At 45.6% G+C, this 22,704-nt stretch overlaps 3 protein-coding genes across 3 annotated transcripts in view; 2 read left to right on the forward strand and 1 right to left on the reverse strand.

Moving 5' to 3' along the window:
- The window catches only part of LOC127031580 (sodium- and chloride-dependent betaine transporter-like), a 348,260-nt gene that overhangs the window by 6,068 nt on the left and 319,488 nt on the right, over positions 1 to 22,704 (reverse strand). The gene's annotated exons all lie outside the window — the stretch shown is intronic.
- LOC127042834 (IQ motif and SEC7 domain-containing protein 3-like) lies at positions 18,105 to 18,586 on the forward strand. Its single transcript, XM_050936280.1, has one exon. The coding sequence runs from the start codon at positions 18,116 to 18,118 to the stop codon at positions 18,584 to 18,586; it is 471 nt and encodes a 156-aa protein (XP_050792237.1). The 5' UTR covers positions 18,105 to 18,115.
- Positions 18,492 to 22,704, forward strand: part of IQSEC3 (IQ motif and Sec7 domain ArfGEF 3) — a 134,946-nt gene continuing 130,733 nt past the window's right edge. The window contains exon 1 of the mRNA XM_050918431.1: positions 18,492 to 18,582. The gene's annotated coding sequence lies outside the window, so the exon portion shown is untranslated. The remainder of the gene's footprint in view (positions 18,583 to 22,704) is intronic.

A 22,704-nucleotide genomic window follows, 5' to 3' on the forward strand; every position in this document is an offset into this window, starting at 1 on the left:
AAAAAATTAAGAAGGCTGAAGCTTGAAAATTAGCATGAACTGAATTGTCACTGAGGACTAATTTCTTTATTTGGATGTGGCAGAGAGGTAATTTTTTAGAAGGTATGAATGATTGAAAAATTCTTTCTGATCATGCTCAGTGGGCATCCAGATACCAAGCGTCAGATATAGCTAGCTCTATTGATGATAGTAGCTAGTTAGATAGATTGTAAGGGTGAAATCTTGACCAAACTGAAGTCAATGGGAATTTTGCCACTGATTTCAACAGAGACAGGATTTTACCCTAAGATTTTAACAGAGTGTAGTGAAACCTTGCCCTTTTATGACATCACTTCCCAGTGGTGGAGTGCACACTCTCTAAGAGGCTCTGGTACAATTGGCCTGTGGGATGCCGTATGGCTGTGTTTACATTAGTGAAAATTTCCCACCAGAGTGAACTACTAGCTCAGCTGAGCTAATAGTGGCATTGTAGGAAGGCATAGAGTTTTTACCACTATATTAGTTAAACCTTTAGATGAACTGGTTCAGTTAACATAGTGCTAAAAATGGCAGAAGCTGCTGGAGCCTTGTCTACACTTGCAGTGCCGGATTAACTCTCCTGTGGTCCCAGGGCTATTAGATTTTGTGAGGCCCCTGTATACAAGTCTTTTTCCTGGGAGGGAGTTTGGTGCAGGAGAGGGCTGGGGCAGGGGAGTAGGGTGCAGGAGGGGGTGCAGGGTCTGGGAGTGTGTTTGGTGCTGGAGAGGGCTCCGGGCTAGTGCAGAGTGTTGGGGTGCAGGAGAGGGTGAGGTGTGTGGGCTCTGGGAATGAGTTTGGTGCAGGAGGGAGCTCTGGGCTGGAGCAGCAGATTGGGGTGCAGGAGGGGGTACAGGGTTTTGGAGGGAGTTTGGTGCAGGAGAGGGCTTCGTACTGAGGCGGGGGGTTGGAGTGCAGGAGGGGTCTGGGAAGGAGTTTGGGTGTGGGAGGGGATTCTGACCTGGGGCAAGGGGTTGGGGTCTGGGAGGGGGTGCAGACTCCTGCCAGGAGGAGCTTACCACAGGTGGCTCCCAACTGGCAGCTGTCATAGCATTCCTTCTCAGATCTGAACCTTAGAGTTCAGAAAATGAGATACTAGCACCTGAATCCTCTAAGCTTAATTACCAGCTTAGATCTGATAGCACTGCCACCACCCAAAAATATAGTGTTTTGGGGCACTCTGACCTCCCCAACCTTCCCTGGGGACACCAAGAACCCAGATCCCTTGGATTCTTAAAACAAGGAGAAATAAACCATTCCCCCACCTTTCCCCCTCCCAGAATTTCCCTCCCTGGGCTATCCTGAGAGATACTGATCCAACCTCTTAAATCACCATACAGAGAAGCATCTCCCTTCCCTTCCACAAAGAGGCAAACAGATTCATGGAAAACAGAGAGAGATTCTCTCTCTCCCCCCTCCCGTCTCCCCACCCGTCCTAGTGAGTTATCCCAATCCCCTGGAATAAAACAAGGGAGACAAGAAAAAAAATCAATCAGGTTCTCTAAAAAGAAACCTTTTAATAAAAGAAAGGAAAAAGTAAAGAATATCTCTGTAACTTCAAGATGTAAATATTACAGGGTCCTATAGCTTACAGACACCAGAAAGAGACTTTCCCCCCAGTACCAATACAAATCAAAATATTCCCAGCAACTACACATATAAAAGTTAACCAGCCAGATCCACAATTGCAAATAGAGTAAAACAATCAAAAAGCCTAAACCACCTATTTTTACTTACTATTTGAAAAGAAACTTACAGAGCCTGTAGTAATGTCTGGTCTCTCTCAGAGCCTCTGAGAGAAGAACACACAACGGACAAAGAACACACACAAAAACTTCCCTCCACCCAAATTTAAAAGTATCTTGACTTCTGATTGGTCTTCCGGTCAGGTGTCCAGTTCCCTGCTTGTAACCCTTTACAGGTACAAGAGACATTAACCCTTAACAATCTGTTTATGACAGCAGCGTAGCAGGGCTCAGGCAGGCTGCCTGCCCTGGCCCCATGGGCTGGCTGCTGGCACATCTCTGTGTGCCCTGCTGGGAGGGGGACAGCGTGTCTCTGTGCGCTGCCTGCACCTGCATGTACTGCCCCCGCAGCTCCCATTGGCCAATTCCCGGCCAATGGGAGCTGTGGGGATGATGCTGGGGGCGGGGGCAGCATGCAGAGCTGCTTCCTCTCCCCCCTCACTCCCAGGGACCACGGAGAAGTGCCAGCAGTCAGCTGTTTCTGGGAGCGGTGTGGGGCCAGAGCAGGCAGCTTGAGTGCCCCGGAGATCACTGCTTGTGATTTATTTTTGCGGGGCCCCCCTTGAGCCGGGGTCCTGGGCTGCAGCCCCTAAAGCCCCTGCCCTAATCCAGTCCTGTACACTTGGGCTCCTGCCAGTGCTATTCCTGGCATAGCTTAACCAGTAGTAGCATCAGTGAGGTTTTTACTAAATTCCTCTGTGAAGTCCCAACCAAGGACTATAGCCTGCAGCATTATGGCTACATTCTGTGCAGGTACACAAGGTGATGGAAAAGCAGCTCCCTGTGTCCTCTCTCAGCTCTTGCACATCTGTACTGGGGCAGACAGACTGTTAAATTCCCAGGTCAGGAAATGCAAAATTAGTGCCAAAAGCTACATCAGTTCAGCCATATGTGGTATTTTCTATCCTTGTTTTGTTAATTAAATATGCAGCCTGGTATATTATTGTTTATATCCTAAAAATCTATATGATGAAACATAAAAGATGAGCATTGTGGCAGAGTTCCCATTGCTAAACTGCTCCATTTTCAGACGATTTGGGATTTTAACTACAACCTGCATGTTGCATTAATGCCATTTTTCCATTCATTAATAACCATTTTATCCATTTCCTTTCCTAACTGCTGCTGGAGATTAATTTTAATTTGTTTCTTAAATCTGAGGAACCGGGCCTGCTCCTACTAAATCAATGGAGATTTTGTCACTTGCTTCATTGATAGCAGGATCCATCCCATAATAATGAAATACTTCGTTGTCCACTGAAAGAGTTACAAACATAAACCCTAGTTCAGCAAGCTGCTCCACTCAGGCAGATTACTGCACCTGGGCAGAGTCTCATTTACTCCTATGAGGTTCCATGCACCCCACCTGCATAGAGCAATTTATGGGATTGAGCCATAGCTGTAACCACTGGAGGGAAAAGGGAACACATTCCCCCAATTTATTATCCTGTTCACATCACTTTCAATGTGGCTGTAGCACTGAAGCGACCTAGTCTCTCTAACCTTTTGTCTATACATCCTATTAGTAGGACAAAAACATTCTCCCTCCTCTCTCTCTCTTTTAATTTGCTAAGCATGACGAATCCTATGATATTGGTAGGATTTATATTGGCAGATTTAGCAGACACTTCATATTTATGTAGCCTGGAGGACAGAGAGAAATCCCAAATTCAGATTCTATCAGTAAGCTATTTGTTATCTAAATAAATATTTGTGACTAGTGGATCTGACATAGATAAGGCATGTTTATTGTTATAGTTATGCTTATTGGGCATGATTTACTTTGGTCTATGTTGTTTCAGACTGTTTTCATTCTTTTATAGTTAATTTGTGCTGTTTTATTGTTTGTATATGTTTTGTCATGGTTCGTTGTGTTTTGCCTCTTTTTGTGTGTGTGCTGAGTGCTGTAAAAATGCAGCGCACAGAAAATTTACAAAAACAAAGAATGTTTCCAGAGTCATTTCAAAATCCAAGCCATCCTCCAGTCATTTGTGTATGAAGTGGAGTACAAAGCAGTGCAGACAGGGAGTTTTTAAATAAATCATAACTACTGACACATACAAATGCCATGGCTGCAATAGATGCCTGATCCAAAGCCTATCGAATGGGCATTGGGACCAGGCCCCACTGCAGGTTCACAACTGGTTACCTATGCAGTTGAATCTCTGAACAGGTGATTTTCATTCTCCTGCCCCAAGACTTGCCAAGTTGGTATTAGCCTCTCACTTAGGTGTGCAGTGCTTTCTTTGTTCGTCAGTGCCATGGGCTGAAAATGTTTAATGTGTGCAGATGTGAATTTGCGTGCACAATTTCCCAGGTCACATGGGCAAGATGGCCTATATATTTGGTAAAAAATTGCCTGCAGAGCTTTTCCTATGGTTCTGGAAGAAGATTTTAGAGTTGAAAAATGGATCAAATTCTGCTCTCCTTACTCATGGAAGTGTTCTCATTGATTTAAGTGGGATAATTTGCATGAATAAAGTGACTGAATTTGGACAATGACTAACTCTGAGAGCTTGAGCCTGGAAGATGCTGAAGTACCTCCTACAATGTGCCTAGTTGTCTCCATTGCTTGGAAGCACTCAACACTCTGCAGGATTGGGACCTTCACATTCCATTTTTAGTAGGCTTATTTAAAAGAACTTTTTGTTGTATTATTTGTAATTCATTACTGCTGCAATAGTCCTCCATGGTCCCTGTTTGGCTCAAATACTCTCTTGCACCTTGCCATGAAAACCATATTGCGCTTTTCTTTTCTTGCCTTCCTGCTTCCTTTTTGGTTTAGTGGTGTGCATATCCCCTTTCAAATACCCAGGAAACATCAAAGATAGCATTGGAGGATGCTCAGAAGATGTGGATACTCATATACCAGTGGTCGCTATTACTCAGTGGCTCAGCTATAGGCCCTGGCCCTGCAACTGGAGCTTCTTGGATGGACTTCTGTCCTGAGCAGAGCCCCACTGAAATCAATCATTAGAAACTAAAGCCTACTGTAAGCTGCAGCCTGCCACTGTCTGATCTGGCCCTGCAGTCTAGAGCCCTGCCTTCCAAAAATGAAGGATAATTCTTTGGTCTCTGCAGCTATACCCCACATCCACAATGATAGCAGCAGCTCCACCCATCGGGATCTGCACAGATAGAGGTCCCTGCATGGTTGCAGGCTCTGGCCCACAGTTACTTCTTGAACCAACTTGTGTATATTACTCAAGAGAAAGTCAAGAACCACTTTTTTGCTTCACACTGTTGTTTTTGCTTCATAGTCAGTTAAATGAAACTTTCTATACAGGAGAATAAGGAATAAAGAATGAAAAATAAAGAATAGTGAGCCTTGGTCACACACAAATATAGATATTCATAGGAAAGCAAACATTAATCTGAGCAACAACCTGATCCGATGAATGCTCATAAATGGTGAACCATGAGGGGTAAGAATATGATGGAGCACCACAGCAGTTCAAAATTAGAATGAATGTTCACAAACAGCCTGTTTGCAGAGTGGCCAGCTCTAATAATGACTGAGCCTTGGATTCTAAATCTTCTCTTTTGTTGAGGCAACTTCCAAGAGCCACAAAAATGATTTTGAGGGCGGGAAAATGGCCTTACAGTGAGAGACTTAAAGAGCAAAATCTGTTTAGTTTATCAGGTTGAGACAAACTAAAGAAGATCAAGAGGTGGCTTGATCATGGTGTTAACTACTTTCCTGGGGAAAAAATACTAGGTATTAATGAGCTCTTTAACCTAGCCGAGAAAGACATAACAAGGACCAATGGCTGGAAGCCAGACAGATTCCAGCAGAAAAGAAGACACAATTTTTTTTTTAAACAACGAGAGTGATTAACCACTGGAACAAATCAAGACTGGGCACCTTTCTGGCAGATACGCTTTAGCCAAACAAAAGTTATGCTTAGTCAAACACAAGTTATTGGATTCAATACAGGGGTAACTGGGTGAAATTTAATGGCCAGTGATGTACAGGAAGCCAGACTAGATGATCTAGTGGCCCTTTATGACCTTAACCACCAGGAAAAGTCAGTATCTGCTTATGCCATTTTAAAGATGGGTAAACTAAAGCAGAGAATAAGGGTATGTCTACAGTGCAATAAAATACCTTCGACACCAGAGCATGGGTCAAGTGAACTGGGCTTGCAGAGTTTGGGCTATGGGGCTAAAAATAGCAGAGCAGATGTTCAGGCTCAGGCTGGAGGGCTCAGGCTCCTGAAACCCCAGGAAGAGGGAAAGTCTCAGAGCCCAGGCTCCAGCCTGTGCCCAAACATCTACACTGCTATTTTTAGCCCTGCAGCCCAAGCTCTGAGACTTGGTGCCTGTTGTGTGGCACTAGGCTGAAAGGGGAGAGAAGGGAGGACTCACCCTTGCTTACAGGGCCATGAGGCCTAGCGGCCAGAGTCAGTAAAGCTGGGCTGTGCCACCAGTGTCTATTGTCTCAGATAATAGCAACCAATATTAGGCCATGGCGTCTAGGCCCTTGGGCAGTCACTGCTCCCTGTAGTGGGTGCGGGAAGGGATAGGGGCACCCAGGCCCACCCTACACCACCAGGTCCCAATCCACGGCCCTGTGGAACAAGTAGTCCCAATTTCAGGTTCTGATTCCTATTTCATTAAATATGTTCCCTGGGCCACTTCCTACACAGGATTCCAGCTCCGGTGGTTACTCTCAGGGCAACGGCCGCTCGCCTCCCTCTGTCTCCGTGGTTGCCTGGGGTCCCATAGTAGATTTGATGGGTTTGGCTTCCTCTGTTTAGAGCACCGGCAGCTTCTTAGCAGGAACTTGTAGCCTGCAACCACTCTCCTCCTCAGTCAACCCAGCCTGAGCTAAGCTGCTTCCTTTTATACCCTGTCTCCAGCTGAAGCATGCCCAGCAGGAGAAAGGGGCATGGACTCTTGGGCCCACAGGGAGGGGCTAACTCTTGCTGGGTTGATACACCTTGTCACAATGCTGCAGTTTTTTTTTTATTGTAGTGTGGACATACCATATGTGATTTGTCCAAGGTCACACAACAAATCATTGTGGGTCTATATCCAAAACCTACTGAAGTCAGCGTAAACACTCCCATTGACTCCAGTGGGTTTTGAAACAGATGCTAATAGGGCTAGGAACCATCCCCATGTGTCCTGGTTCCCATTCCCCTACTTTAACCATTCAGCAGCATACTCAGGAATCTTACCTACAGTCTTTAAACAGAAAGCTGCAGTGAGGTGGACGCATGCCTGACAGGACTGTTTAATTGTTAATTCATACTGATATCCCAAAATCAAAAGCAAGGGGAAATGATTTTGTTTTATAAATCAAACATAAGGATCTGAGCTGTGTTAAGCACACAAATTTTAGTTTTTTTATAATATTTTTTTTTGTTCAATCAGCTAAGCTGATATATAAATATTTTAAAACATCTACTCATCAGGAAAAGTACAAATTCCATATTGTATAATTAGATGAGATGTGTACTTTTCGCTTTTTAAAAAATTCTTGACTGTATTTGATCTCTGCTATTGAAACCTTGCAATATTTACAGCAAATTAAAAGGCAGCAAGGTCCCTCTTTAGAATGTACTTTTCCTTTTAATGTCACAAAATGTTACCTTGTCTCCTGCCTCTTTCACTGGAATAAAGCTGTGCTCACTTAATCAATTAATTCCACATAGCAAAAGCCACTCAGAGACATTTTCTTCAGAGGAGCTAGTCAGCCTCTTTGTTTGGAGATGACAGTTGTGCGATTTTTGTGACAATAGTGATAAAAATAAAAAAGCAGACCATGGGTCTAATCCTTCAAATCTTATTCAGCCAAGTAGCCCCAATGAATTCAGTGATGATATTCAGATGAGTAAGGGTTGTGGGATCCCATTCTATATGAACATGATGCATGAAAATAAAAATATATGAGGAACTAACGGGGTTTTTATCAGGCCCTAAGTGAACAATTCTGAGTGAAAGAATACTTCATTAGATGTACTCATGCATAATTCATAGGGTATTGTGATTTTTCTGGAATATCTGTCTGATATTTGAATAGCTATTTGAAATTATTCATCTAATTCCTGCAAATAATTTTTGGTGTATAAGCTGTTTGCAAGCAATTTATTGTGAGTAGCTGTTAAAGCAGCTGCTAACTTGCAATGGGGGATGACTCAGCCCCTGGCTGCCCCCAAAGAGTATGGATGGGAGATGGAAATGTTGCATAATGCCCCCTGCCAAACAGCATTCTGGTAAACCTGAGGAGCCAGCCATTTGTATCTATTTACATAATTAGTGCTATCGTCCCTTATACATCCATCCTGTGCACTGAATCAAGTAGGTCCTGTGGGCGTGGGGGGGTGGAAATAGTATGCAATCATGTTGTTAAAGACCCCTCCAAAGGCACAAGGAGGAGGCTGAATTAAGGTTGCACAGACAACTGCAAAGCTAGCATGGAATCAAAATAACGTTCTTTTAATGTAGAGTTTTTGTATGTTATTTCCTAAGATGTACGTTGTGTGGTTCCATTTTGTTTAGGAAAAAGGTAAAAACAAATCCCATTTTGTCCAATTGTAACAACTTCCCCATTATGCATTATCAGCCATGTTTGAACTGCAGCACAGACTGCTACCACCTGAGCTACCATAACTCGCAGCAGGAAAAAAGCTGTTATCCTGTGGGGGAGAAATGGGCCACTGGATCATGGGAGGTTGAGGGGATCCTAGCCTGGCTTTCTCTCATCCTTCTCCTCAGGAGCTGGGGAGCTCCTGTCCTATGTGGCACTCCCAGAAGGGAAGATGGGTTGCTAGGACCGTATGCTGGGCCTGGGTAGTGACCAGAGGGAACGTAACCCTGGTTCTCTCCATATATACGTATACACACATACCCGCTATAGCTGCAAGGACACCTTGGAGGTACTGAAACTGGATTACATTCCCCAGAATGCCCGTGTTCAGGACTGAACCAGAACAGAGGTGGTACTGGATCAGTAAGCTTCCTTAAAGGACCCAGGATATCTTGTACAGTTAGCAATATGGCTCCTTGACACCCCCTGCCAAACTTAACTAGCTTTTACAATTTCACCTTTCCCTACTTATCACCTTGTGTCTTGCATCACATTTCCTCACATGCAAACCCCCTGCTTTGCCAAGGATGCTACCCCTGTCATAAACAGATAGCTAAGGGTTAATGTCTCTTTCACCTGAAGCACCTGACCAGAGGACCAATCAGGAAACTGGATTTTTTCAACTTTGGGTGGAGGGAATTTTGTGTCTGAGGTCTTTGTTGTCTGTCTGCCTGCTGTCTCTGAGCTTTGGAGAAGTAGTTTTACTTTCTAATCTTCTGTTTCTAAGTGTAAGGACAAAGAGATCAGATAGTAAGTTATATGGTTTCTTTTCTTTGGTATTTGCATGAATATAAGTGCTGGAGTGCATTGATTTGTATTCTTTTTGAATAAGGCTGTTTATTCATATTTCTTTTAAGAAATTAACCCTGTATTTTGTCACCTTAATACAGAGAGACCATTTGTATGTATTTTTCTTTCTTTTTTATATAAAGCTTTCTTTTAAGACCTGTTGGAGTTTTTCTTTACTTCAGGGAAATTTGAGTCTGTACTCACCAGGGAGTTGGTGGGAGGAAGAAATCAGGGGGAGATCTGTGTGTGTTGGATTTGCTAGCCTGATTTTGCATTCCCTCTGGGTGAAGAGAAAAGTGCTTTTGTTTCCAGGACTGGGAACGGAGAGGGGGAGTCACTCTGTTTGGATTCACAGAGCTTGTGTCTGTGTATCTCTCCAGGAGCACCTGGATGGGGGAAGGGAAAAAGGATTATTTCCCTTTGTTGTGAGACTCAAGGGATTTGGGTCTTGGGGTCCCCAGGGAAGGTTTTTCAGGGGGACCAGAGTGCCCCAAAACACTCTAATTTTTTGGGTGGTGGCAGCAAATACCAGGTCCAAGCTGGTAGCTAAGCTTGGAGGTTTTCATGCTAACCCCCATATTTTGGACGCTAAGGTCCAAATCTGGGACTAAAGGTATGATATGAGTGGCAGCGGTTACGGGATAGAATCCAGAAGCCAGTAGGAATATTATATTTTTCTTTTCTCTGCTAGGGACTTTTTAGCAGAGAGGGTTTGGTTTTCAAAGAAACCAGAGAGAATTTTTTTTTCTGCTCTCTCTGGCAGTTTGTGGCTTGCATATTAAGCAAGAAGCCATTAAGGAGCTCTTACAGGTCTTTTGTCATGCAATAGCACTCCCATTGAGAGTCAATACCAGCACTATATACATGCAAATAAAGTGGTTTTTCTAGTTTACGCTAGAGGAAGAAAAGGAAATAAGCACTGTTGCTAGGCAGACTTCAGGAGGCAACAGAGAACCTGCAGTTCTGAAGATAAACACCGGAGGGCACCCCAACACAAGAAAACAGAAACCATGTCTACCAAGACAAAAATGGAGGCCGAAGAACAAATCAAAGAAGCTGAAGACAGGCGACAACTGGAAAAAAGACAAAAAGAGGTGGAGCTGAAAGAAAAGGAAGAAAGCATCAAACTGGCAGCCTACCAAAGAGAACAGGCAGCCAAAGAGGCAGCACACAAAAGAAAACTAGAAGAAGAAGAGTTGGCCCACAGAAGGAAGCAAGAAGAAGAAGAGGCGGCCCACCGCCGAGACATGGAAAAACAACAAAAAGAAATGGAAAAACAACAAAAAGAAAATGAAGAGAAGGAAAAACAGAGAAAACATGAACTGGACTTGGCAAAAGCTAGGTTGCATGTGCCAGCCAACCCTAACAACCCGGCGCCAATTATTGCTCCACAGCACAGGAAATTTCCCACCTACAAGGCAGGTGATGACACCGAGGCCTTCTTGGAAAATTTTGAAAGAGCCTGTCTTGGGTACAGCATCCCCGAAGACCAGTACATGGTAGAATTGAGGTCACAGCTCAGTGGACCTTTAGCAGAGGTGGCAGCTGAAATGCCTAAGCAGCAAATGAATGACTATAAACTTTTTCAAACCAAGGCCAGATACAAAATGGGGATAACCCCAGATCATGCCCGTCGGCGCTTCAGAACCCAAAAGTGGAAACCAGATGTGTCATTTCCCAAACACGCCTACTACGTTGCAAAAAATTATGAGGCCTGGATATCAGGACACAATGTTAAAACCTTGGAAGAACTGCACCTCCTCATAGAAATGGAGCAGTTCTTGGATGGTGTTCCTGAAGACATCACACGGTACATACAAGATGGAACACCCAAAGATCTCGCTGAGGCGGGGGAGATTGGAGCCAGATGGATGGAAGTGGCACAAAGCAAGAAAGCTACTGTCAAGGGGAACGATTACCCCAGGGGGCACACCGACCATAAACCCTACAACCGAGGACAGCCTAAGACCCCACATACCACCCAAGTAAAGCCACAGACACCCTACTCTTCCACCTCACCAGTCTCCAGTAACTCACCTCGGCCCAGTGACCCATCAGATGGAAGATGCTTTAAGTGTAATGAACTGGGACATATCAAGGCCAACTGTCCAAAGAACACCATGCGAGTGCAATTCATTACACCACCATCACACCAAAGATCCCCAGGCCCAGATGCCTCTCAAATACCCTTGGAGCGAAGGGAAAATTTGAGAGTGGGCGGAAAGAAGGTTACTGCGTGGAGAGACACGGGGGCACAGGTGTCAGCTATCCACCAATCCTTCGTTGACCCCAAATTCATCAACCCAAAGGCCAAAGTTACAATTTACCCCTTCATGTCACAAGCTGTAGACTTGCCTACAGCTCAACTGCCTGTCCAGTACAAAGGCTGGTCAGGAATGTGGACTTTTGCAGTCTATGACAATTATCCTATCCCCATGCTACTGGGAGAAGACTTGGCCAACCAGGTGAAGCGGGCCAAGAGAGTGGGAATGGTTACACGTAGCCAAACCAGGCAAGCTTCCAGACCCATTCCTGTTCCTGAACCGTCCACAGACACCCCGTCTGTGTTACCAGACACCCAGACAGAGGTAGTGGACCCAGATTCCATGCCAGCCACTGAAACAGCCACAGCACCTCCAGTCCCAGGCCCGGAACTGGAACAGCAACCAGCACCAGCAAGTGCAACCACATCTTCAAACTCAACGCCAGAGAGCGCCAGCGAGCCAGAACTGGCAGAAGCAACAGACAGCCATACCCAAAAGGCTCAGCCAGAGCCTCAAATACCCTCAGGTGCACCAGTGGAGAGCGGTTCACCAGCAACGGAAACAACCCCATCATCTACATCGCTTCCAGAGGGACCAAGCCCAAGTCCACAGTCTGAGGAAGAACTGGTGACCCCAGCCTCAAGGGAACAGTTCCAGACTGAGCAGGAAGCAGATGACAGCCTTCAGAAAGCTTGGGCGGCGGCACGGAGCACCCCACCGCCTCTCAGCTCTTCTAATCGATCCCGGTTTGTTATAGACCAAGGACTTTCATACAAGGAAATTCTTTCTGGTGGACACCGGGAAGAATGGCAGCCGCAAAAACAGTTGGTGGTTCCAACTAAGTACCGGGGGAAGCTCTTAAGCTTAGCCCATGATCATCCCAGTGGCCATGCTGGGGTGAACAGAACCAAGGACCGGTTGGGGAAGTCCTTCCACTGGGAGGGGATGGGCAAGGACGTTGCCAAGTATGTCCGGTCTTGTGAGGTATGCCAAAGAGTGGGAAAGCCTCAAGACCAGGTCAAGGCCCCTCTCCAGCCACTCCCCATAATTGAGGTCCCATTTCAGCGAGTAGCTGTGGATATTCTGGGCCCTTTCCCAAAAAAGACGCCCAGAGGAAAGCAGTACGTACTGACTTTAGTGGACTTTGCTACCCGATGGCCGGAAGCAGTAGCTCTAGGCAACACCAGGGCTAACACTGTGTGCCTGGCCCTAACAGACATCTTTGCCAGGGTAGGTTGGCCCTCCGACATCCTTACAGATTCAGGGTCTAATTTCCTGGCAGGGACCATGGAAAAACTGTGGGAAACTCATGGGGTGAATCACTTGGTTGCCACCCCATACCACCATCAAACCAATGGCCTGGTGGAAAGGTTCAATGGAACTTTGGGAGCCATGATACGAAAATTCATCAACGAATTCTCCAATAATTGGGACCTAGTGTTGCAGCAGTTGCTGTTTGCCTACAGGGCTGTACCACATCCCAGTTTAGGGTTTTCACCATTTGAACTTGTGTATGGTCACGAGGTTAAGGGACCATTACAGTTGGTGAAGCAGCAATGGGAGGGGTTTACGCCTTCTCCAGGAACTAGCATTCTGGACTTTGTAAGCAACCTACAAAGCACCCTCCGACACTCTTTAGCCCTTGCTAGAGAGAACCTAAAGGATGCTCAGAAAAAGCAAAAGGCCTGGTATGACAGACATGCCAGAGAACGTTCCTTCAAGGTAGGAGACCAGGTTATGGTCTTGAAGGCGCAACAGGCCCATAAGATGGAAGCATCATGGGAAGGGCCATTCACGGTCCAAGAGCGCCTGGGAACTGTGAATTACCTCATAGCATTTCCCAATTCCTCACTAAAACCTAGAGTTTACCATGTTAATTCTCTCAAGCCTTTCTATTCCAGAGACTTACAGGTTTGTCAGTTTACAGTCCAGGGAAATAATGCTGAGTGGCCTGACGGTGTCTACTACGACGGAAAAAAAGACGGTGGCGTGGAAGAGGTGAACCTCTCAACCACCCTGGAACGTCTGCAGCGGCGACAAATCAAGGAGCTGTGCACTAGCTTCGCCCCATTGTTCTCAGCCACCCCAGGACGGACTGAACGGGCATACCACTCCATTGATACAGGTAATGCTCACCCAATCAGAACCCCACCCTACCGGGTGTCTCCTCATGCCCAAGCTGCTATAGAACGGGAGATCCAGAACATGCTACAGATGGGTATAATCCGCTCATCTACCAGTGCATGGGCATCTCCAGTGGTTCTGGTACCCAAACCAGATGGGGAAATACGCTTTTGCGTGGACTACCATAAGCTAAATGCGGTAACTCATCCGGACAACTATCCAATGCCACGTACCGATGAGCTATTGGAGAAGTTGGGACGTGCCCAGTTCATCTCTACAATAGACTTAACCAAGGGGTACTGGCAAGTACTGCTAGATGAACCTGCCAAGGAGAGGTCAGCATTCGTCACCCATGCGGGGGTGTATGAATTCAATGTCCTTCCTTTCGGCCTTCGAAATGCACCCGCCACCTTCCAGAGGCTGGTAGATGGTCTACTAGCAGGACTGGGAGAATTTGCAGTTGCCTACCTTGATGATGTGGCCATTTTTTCAGACTCCTGGCCCGAACACCTACTACACCTGGAAAAGGTCTTTGAGTGCATCAGGCAGGCTGGACTAACTGTTAAGGCCAAAAAGTGTCAAATAGGCCAAAACAGAGTGACTTACCTGGGGCACCAGGTGGGTCGAGGAACCATAAACCCCCTACAGGCCAAGGTGGATGCTATCCAAAAGTGGCCTGTCCCAAGGTCAAAGAAACAGGTCCAATCCTTCTTAGGCTTGGCCGGCTACTACAGGCGATTTGTACCACACTACAGCCAAATCACTGCCCCACTGACCGACCTGACCAAAAAGACCCAGCCAAATGCAGTTAAGTGGACTGATGAGTGTCAAGAGGCCTTTACCCAACTTAAGGCAACGCTCATGTCTGACCCTGTACTCAGGGCCCCGGACTTTGACAAGCCATTCCTAATAACCACGGATGCATCTGAGCGTGGTATAGGAGCAGTGCTCATGCAGGAAGCAACAGATCACAACTTCCATCCTGTCGTGTTTCTCAGCAAGAAACTGTCTGAGAGGGAAAGTCACTGGTCAGTCAGTGAAAAGGAATGCTATGCCATTGTGTACGCTCTGGAAAAGCTACGCCCATATGTTTGGGGACGGCGGTTCCAACTACAAACTGACCATGCTGCACTAAAGTGGCTTCATACTGCCAAGGGGAACAACAAGAAACTTCTTCGTTGGAGTTTAGCTCTCCAAGATTTTGATTTTGAAATTCAGCACATCACAGGAGCTTCTAACAAAGTTGCTGATGCTCTCTCCCGTGAGAGTTTCCCAGAATTCAGTAGTTAAAAAGTGTTCTTAAAATGTAGAAGTCTTGTTAGTTGTATACTTAGTAGTATATGTAAAGGTGCATGTGTTATAGTAATCTGTTTATTTTAAAGTTCTAGAAGGAAATCGCCGCCAGTGAGCTTCCCCACTGTCTGCAATTTGGGGGGCGTGTCATAAACAGATAGCTAAGGATTAATGTCTCTTTCACCTGAAGCACCTGACCAGAGGACCAATCAGGAAACCGGATTTTTTCAACTTTGGGTGGAGGGAATTTTGTGTCTGAGGTCTTTGTTGTCTGTCTGCCTGCTGTCTCTGAGCTTTGGAGAAGTAGTTTTACTTTCTAATCTTCTGTTTCTAAGTGTAAGGACAAAGAGATCAGATAGTAAGTTATATGGTTTCTTTTCTTTGGTATTTGCATGAATATAAGTGCTGGAGTGCTTTGATTTGTATTCTTTTTGAATAAGGCTGTTTATTCATATTTCTTTTAAGAAATTAACCCTGTATTTTGTCACCTTAATACAGAGAGACCATTTGTATGTATTTTTCTTTCTTTTTTATATAAAGCTTTCTTTTAAGACCTGTTGGAGTTTTTCTTTACTTCAGGGAAATTGAGTCTGTACTCACCAGGGAATTGGTGGGAGGAAGAAATCAGGGGGAGATCTGTGTGTGTTGGATTTGCTAGCCTGATTTTGCATTCCCTCTGGGTGAAGAGGAAAGTGCTTTTGTTTCCAGGACTGGGAACGGAGAGGGGGAGTCACTCTGTTTGGATTCACAGAGCTTGTGTCTGTGTATCTCTCCAGGAGCACCTGGAGGGGGGAAGGGAAAAAGGATTATTTCCCTTTGTTGTGAGACTCAAGGGATTTGGGTCTTGGGGTCCCCAGGGAAGGTTTTTCAGGGGGACCAGAGTGCCCCAAAACACTCTAATTTTTTGGGTGGTGGCAGCAAGTACCAGGTCCAAGCTGGTAGCTAAGCTTGGAGGTTTTCATGCTAACCCCCATATTTTGGACGCTAAGGTCCAAATCTGGGACTAAAGGTATGATAACCCCAATACACCATGGGCCTGCTTCTCCCACAACCCTCTTTGTACATTGTTCTGCACAAGGAGGATTTATGAATTTGAGGGCTTATATGGCACAAACTAGCATGTCCTATTTAATTGTCACCACCTCCTTGCAAGGGAGGTAGCTATTATTCCCAGTTTACTGATGTGGAAACTAATGTGTAGAGAAGGTAAGTTCAATATTGCCAAATGTGGGTGTAAAAATTCAGCATCTAAAGCCATATTGAGGCACCTAAATAAAATTGGCTTGTTTCTTTTTTTAAGACAATGGGATCTGCACAAGCTCAGGATCTCTGGATTTAGGTACTCATTTTAGGTATCCAAATTTTCAAATTCGGATGCTTACCAGTATACAGCATGACAAAGGCCATAGAGGTAGTCAGTGTCAGAGCTAGGATTAACGCTTTGCTCTCAGTCCCTTGTTTAGGTCCTGATCCAATGCCCCAGGGAGTCAAAAAGAGTCTTACTACTGACTTAAGTGGTCATTAAATCAGGCCATTAGTCCACTAGCCAATGCTGTCTCTCAAGTTATTGAACTGCCCCACCTTGTGGCGAGAGATCTTCTTGGTTTGGCTCAACTATCACAGGTATTTGGATAGTAGGGAGCTTGTGATATCCCTACTGCCATTCGTGGTAGGCTGGGTGGCCTTGTTCTTAACTGCTATGAACTAATCTGGGGTCTTCCCAAAAATAAAGGCGCCCATGGTTGTGGATTTTTGGACTCCAAAAGCCATCCTTAATTGACTGTGAGAGGACTGACTTAAAGGAATCAGTGACAAGTTCCTTTCCAGGTGATCTGCTTGCATCAGTTTACATTTTCAAGGCTATCTGCACAAGGTTCATCCTTGATCATAACTGAAACTGAGATTTTTCTTTACATCTCTAGTTGCCCGATAAAGGAGGCCATGGACATGGCCTGCAAAGCTAGCTAGATGCAGTTCAACTCTGAAATGTGACTATAAAATGGTTCTTTTTAATTCTGCAGGTCTGCATCCTGTGTTTGTTTACTCATATCTACTGATGTGAGTGAGTGAAATAAGATTTTACTGCTTTTTACTCCTGTTAGCTTTGCAGATCCACAATAGTGACGAGAGAGGAAACTGAATTCTTTTCCTTCTTGTGTATCAAGAGAATTGTTTATGGGGTCACACAGGTGTCACTGAGGATAGAATTTGGTCAGCACATCCTTTATTACTGGTGACGATGATAAAGCATAAGAATGAAAGAGCCCAACTTGTCTCTCAGATCCCAGGTGGAGTTTGTAGGCTATAATCAGAGAAAAAAAAAGTTATTTCTTGTGAAATGAACACATTTGATATGGAAATTGATAGCCAGTAAGCAGGGAGCCCCCATGACATTATTTTTACAGAGGTTTTTTTTACTGGCGTAGAACTGAACTTTCTGTCCCATTTTATTCTGAAATAGAAAAGGGAGAGGAAATATTCGGGGGAACCACTGACTCCTAAGGAAGAATTCCTTCTAGTATCTACTCTCCTTGATCATTCCTCTCCCAGGTGCATGTTGAGTCCTGCCTCCTGCATGTTAACAGGGGAAGTAAAAAGCCAGAGTGTTATCAGCAGGACCAGACAAACCCTGCCAAAAGTATTCTAGTCACTTTTTAGAAAGAAAGGGAGGGGGGGACCCTGGTCATTATGGAAGAAAGCATCATCATCTAGAAATGCCACTCAAGGAGGGTGGGAAAAACTGTGATGAGGACACCCAGAGAGCAGGCCCTGACCCCAGGGGTGGGGTGTTTGGGTGCTGTGAGGTAACCCCCCCCCCTCCTTGGTTTGGGCCCTGACTTTATCACCTGGAGAAGGAAGTGATCTGAGTTGCAAAATAACTTTCTCTGATGCCATTTAACGGCAGGCTGGAGCACCTCGGAGAACCCCCCCCGGGGCAGCTAGCTCAGCGAGGGGCGGGCAAGGGGAGCCACGGGGGAGGGGGATTTTCCCTCCCCTCCCTTCTCCAGCCCACACCCCTCTTCTCCCTTCCCTAGCCACTCCCCTCGCCTCCCACCCGCCTCTCTCCAGCCCCTTCCCCAGCTCTCCCGTCGCTTCCTCCCGGCTACCTGCGCGGCGCTCGCAGGGGGCTGTCGCTCCAGGAGCAGGGGGCGGGCCCTCCCGAGGAGACCTGCCCCCGCCGCCTCTCTCAGCCCTTGCCTGACGCGAGGGGCAGAGGCTGGCGCCAGCCGGCTGCTGGGAGCGGGTGTGTGCGCGCGGCGGGCGGCGGGGCCCGGGTCCGGGCCCGGGGCATGGAGAGCCTGCTGGAGAACCCGGTGCGCGCCGTGCTCTACCTGAAGGAGCTCACCGCTATCGTGCAGAACCAGCAGAGCCTCATCCACACCCAGCGCCAGCGCATCGACGAGCTGGAGCGGCGCCTGGACGAGCTGAGCGCCGAGAACCGCAGCCTCCGCCAGCAGCACCCGGCTCCCGCCGCCGAGCTCCAGCCGCGCCCGCCGGCTCCCCCCGCGCCCGCCCCCGAGCCGCTTCAGCACCCCCAACAGCTCCCGGCGCCGCAGCCGCTCCAGGGCAGGCAGGCTCAGCAGGGCCCCAGCGGCGGCGGCAGCAGCAGCCGGGCTCCCGCTCACCAGCACCCCCCGCTCCAGCCCCATCAGCACCCCCCGGAGAAAGACAGCAGGGAGAGGGGCTGCTGCACCACCCTCCTCCAGCACAAACCCGCCCCGGCCATCGGCAAAGGCGCCCTGAGCAGGAGACCAGAGTAAGTGGGTGTGTGGGGGGTGACAAATGGCTTTTTCCAGGCCGAGCGCCAAGAGGTAACTGAGATCTAACCCCCCGGCTCCCTGCCGCGGAGAATGCGGGGGTGGGTGGGGAATCCCTCCCTGGCTGTGCTCTCCAGCTGGAGCGTGCGGGGCGCAAAGAGCCGCGCGGCTGCAGCTTCCAAGGGGCATCAGCCGCCTTCCTCCCGCTTGGTTCGTTGGTTGTGTGTGTGTGTGTGTCTGGCCCTGCTAGAATCCTGCCCGCTCGGGGCACGCACGCCAGCCCCGAGATCGGGCTGTTCTCTGTCATAAATACAAGTCTCGGGTCAAAGCTGATCTCCGTGCAGGGAAGGAGGCTTTGCAAAGGACAGCGGCGGCCGTGTGGCAGGATCTGTTTTCATCAGGGCTGTGCGGCTGGTCGCTGGGAAAAAAAATCATCCCTGTCTGACAGAGAGGGGATTTGTCACCTGTGGAGGTGCCTTAGTATATTACATATCAGGACTATGTATATACATAAACATAGATGCTATACAGTTACGGCATTTAGGGTGCCCATCTCAGTTTTCTGGGTTTATAGCTTTCTTTTCAAAGAGGTGTCTGACACCTGTCCAGCTTTTTAAAGGGAGAAAGTATTTTTTGCTGGCCTTTGTTCTCTACCAAATAGCGTAAATACTAATACCGAATGCTAATAATGATACGTGTGTGTGCGGATACTATACAAGGACTTGCAGTCCAAAACTGAAATAGAATAATACCGGAGAGTTACATTTTCCTGCTTTATGCATCCAGTAAGTCCCATCAGCTCACCAGCTTGCAATTACAACTGAGCTAGAGATCTGATCTGCCTTTACTTAGGTGGTTTGGAAACAGTAGGGTATTTTTTGGTCAAAAGTCAGAGTAAGTAAAGTTAGGGACAGACTAAAGAGCATGTAGATTGCTTAAATGACTATGGCATATAACAAAGAAGCTCACACTGATGGTAAAACCAGAACTATTTCTCATCTAGATTAAAGTGTATGCCTTTCTTCCTGATGTTGTTGAAGCAAATAAGATCCTCCTCAGCGCAGTTCTCAGTCCAGATCATGGTTTGTTTATTTGCTCTTTCCAGAAAAGGAACCCTTCCTTGCTGTGTTTGTTTTGAATACTGAGGGGCAGTTAGAAACATGAGGCTATATTCTCAGTGATTTACACCTGCTGAGGGTCTGGCATATGACTAAGTAAGAAGCAATGCAGAAATGACAATTAAAGTAATTTATACCTGACCTTATATGTACAATATACTTTCCACACCAAAACCCCCTAAAAACTTATAATTTTCAGGCTCAATCCTGCAAACCCAACTTACTGAGATCAGTGGCAATACTTATGGTAGTAAACGCTATGCTGGATAGTAAAGAACGGGCCCTTATTCACTATGCATTGTAAGAAGCTTTAAAAACACACAGGAACTGATTCTGTTCTCTTGTATACTACTGTAAATTCAGAATAAATTCAGTGGAGTTACACCACTGGGAAACCCTTGTAAGTGAGTGCAGAATCAAGCTCATTGGTTTTAAACAGTAAATCCCTGCAGTGAAGCCAGTATTAGGTACATAACATTGGCAAGGTTTTCCTTTCATCTGAATATAGTTTCTCACATACGTCATTAGATAGATTGAAGAGTCAGTTTCAATGCACAAGTCTGAATATCTCCTTTGTAAGCTTTTCATTTTTGCAGTGGGGTTTGCTTGGGGAAAAAAATCCTGTGAATTTATTACTATTTCATATCAAAATGCACAAGCAGAGGAGCATTAAGGACACTGCTGATCTCTGATACATACACAGTGATTTGTGGAAAATCAGGACTGCTGCCAGGGATAACATAGCAATCCCTGAAGCTCTCTTCACTCAGGAGGATTAAAATAGCCTGCTTCTATTTCCTCCTATAGCTTAGGCAAACAAAAATCTTTGTGTAAAAATAAATTTATGAGATTGAAAAAGGTCTAAACTCCTCACTTTAGCCGGTTCATTGTCTTTTATTGATTAGGTACACTGGGTTTCATCCTCTCTCATCTGCAAATGATGGAGGGAAATCAAAGAGACAACAAAATCTAATCTAAAGGCACCTTGAATGTGGAGGATCTTTCACCTCCTTTGACAGTGTGCCTAGTATTCACTAAGATCCAATCGGCCAACTTCAGAGTTGCATTTGGGCTTTTATGCAACAATTGCAGAAATTTGATACAGAAGACATGGTGTGTGGAGAGGACCTTAGATAGTGAAGATTTTTCCACCTCCTTCCTTCCCCAATGCCCCCAGTCATGATATTGCTGAATTATAAATGCTAAAATCCAATGTTCTCTTACATTTCATTTCCTCTCCCTCCCCCGTCTTTCTGACCAGGACTGTAAGAACAGAATAATAATCAGGAGAGAAAATGGCCACTCTAAATGGAACAGAAATGAGATCTTGTAGGAATGTGATGGATGGAAGCGGGGCTTAAAGTGATTTAAAAGAAGTACCAAGTCTGTTATTGCCTAGCAATGGAACTTCATCAGTTTGTCACAAAACTGAAGGGCCTAGACAGCTTGTTTAAATACATTTGCAATGCTCCCTCCCACCTCAGGCACAACTCAGAGGTGTCTCTTATTTTGGGCCAGGGTTGAGATCCCTCATGAGCCAGCTCACCATAAACCTTAGATAGAAGTGAACAGCTAAGCTTTTAGACAAGTGACTATCCATGTTGACCTCAAGAGGCCTGCAGAAAAACACAGGCCCTTCATTTTTAATAAGCTTTGGGATCATTCATTTTTTATTTTTCTTCTCAGCAGTAAAATAAATAAGTAAATAAAAATCTACATTTTAAATAAACAAAGTCTGTGCTTTCCAAACTTTTCTCTGGAAAGGGGGGAATTCAGCAGGTATGCAGAGGATAGTTAATTGCTGCTGCATGCCAGTGAGGACGGCAATGCAGAGCTCACCTATGAAAGGAGAGGTAGGAGAAAAGATTTACATAGATTTCAGCAGGAATTAGTCTGATTATTATTCTGTGGCATATATCTCTTTCTGCCTAGAAATCTATTGCATAAGTGCCTCAATTACTGCTTTAAAAACAAAAAATAAGGTCAGTCATTCTGGAATGTGTTGCCGCAGAAATACAGGTTCCCAAATTAGCATGCCTCAGATCACCCTTATTAGGCAACCTCTTGTCTTAAGAGGCCATTCTAAAGTATCCCCAAATGTACTGGGTATAATTCTCTCCCCTTAACTTTATCAGAAGAACTCCCTTGAGATGCTTCATTGTATGTACTAGAGAATTCCAGCAGAGATTAATTTGGACTCTTGACTCTAAATGGGTCAAATCCTGCAGTTCTTACACAAATGAAATTCCCTGAGTGAGAGCTGTGCCTGAGAAAGGACTGCAGAATTTGCTCTTACGTGCGTGGGTGGCAAAGCCCTTTGTCATATAAAGAATAATGATAAATTGTGATACAAATACTTAGAACATCTATAGAATCTTCCATCCAAAGATCTCACTGAAGTTTACGTACATTAATTTGAGGCAGAGATTATTATCCCTGTTTTACGTATGGTGAAGCAACATTAAGTGAGTTACCCAGCATCACACTCGATGCCTGTGACACAGCCCAGAACAGAACCTAATTCAGTTGAATCTCAGGTCTGTGTTTGGACCACAAGACCATCTCTCCTGCAAAAAGGATCCCGTGGTGTAAGTTTTACAAAACCACATTTTCCAAGGGTTTATAAACTATTTGGATTTGCACTGGTCTGAAACCAGTTTTATTTTATTTTTTGTTGGTATGTATCAGATGGGTAGTTTTCTCTTACCCTGTAATAAAGAAGGCATGGTTTGAGAGAGCTAGATGTTACATCCACTTTAGTCTTTGCTATGGACTGAGGCCATTTGCTCCATTTTTTGTTTAATTTAAAAAACCGAATTTTGTAACTTTAAAATGAAGCTACTGCATATGCAGAGGTGCTGCTTTCCATAATTTTTCTTTTAAACTATGCATTAATGTTCTATTCTATGGATTATCTCCAGGGTAAAGGCATTAGACAAAATCCCACTGATTTCAATTAATTACTGTAAATATTGTGGGTTTACTATTACTATTAACATATTT

This window comes from Gopherus flavomarginatus, chromosome 1, assembly GCF_025201925.1.
Source record: "Gopherus flavomarginatus isolate rGopFla2 chromosome 1, rGopFla2.mat.asm, whole genome shotgun sequence".
Taxonomy (NCBI): Eukaryota; Metazoa; Chordata; order Testudines; family Testudinidae; genus Gopherus; species Gopherus flavomarginatus.

What these genes read in the sequence shown, in the direction of transcription:
- LOC127042834 (XM_050936280.1), top strand. Translation starts at nt 18,116, where the DNA reads ATGGAGAGCCTGCTGGAGAACCCGGTGCGCGCCGTGCTCTACCTGAAG.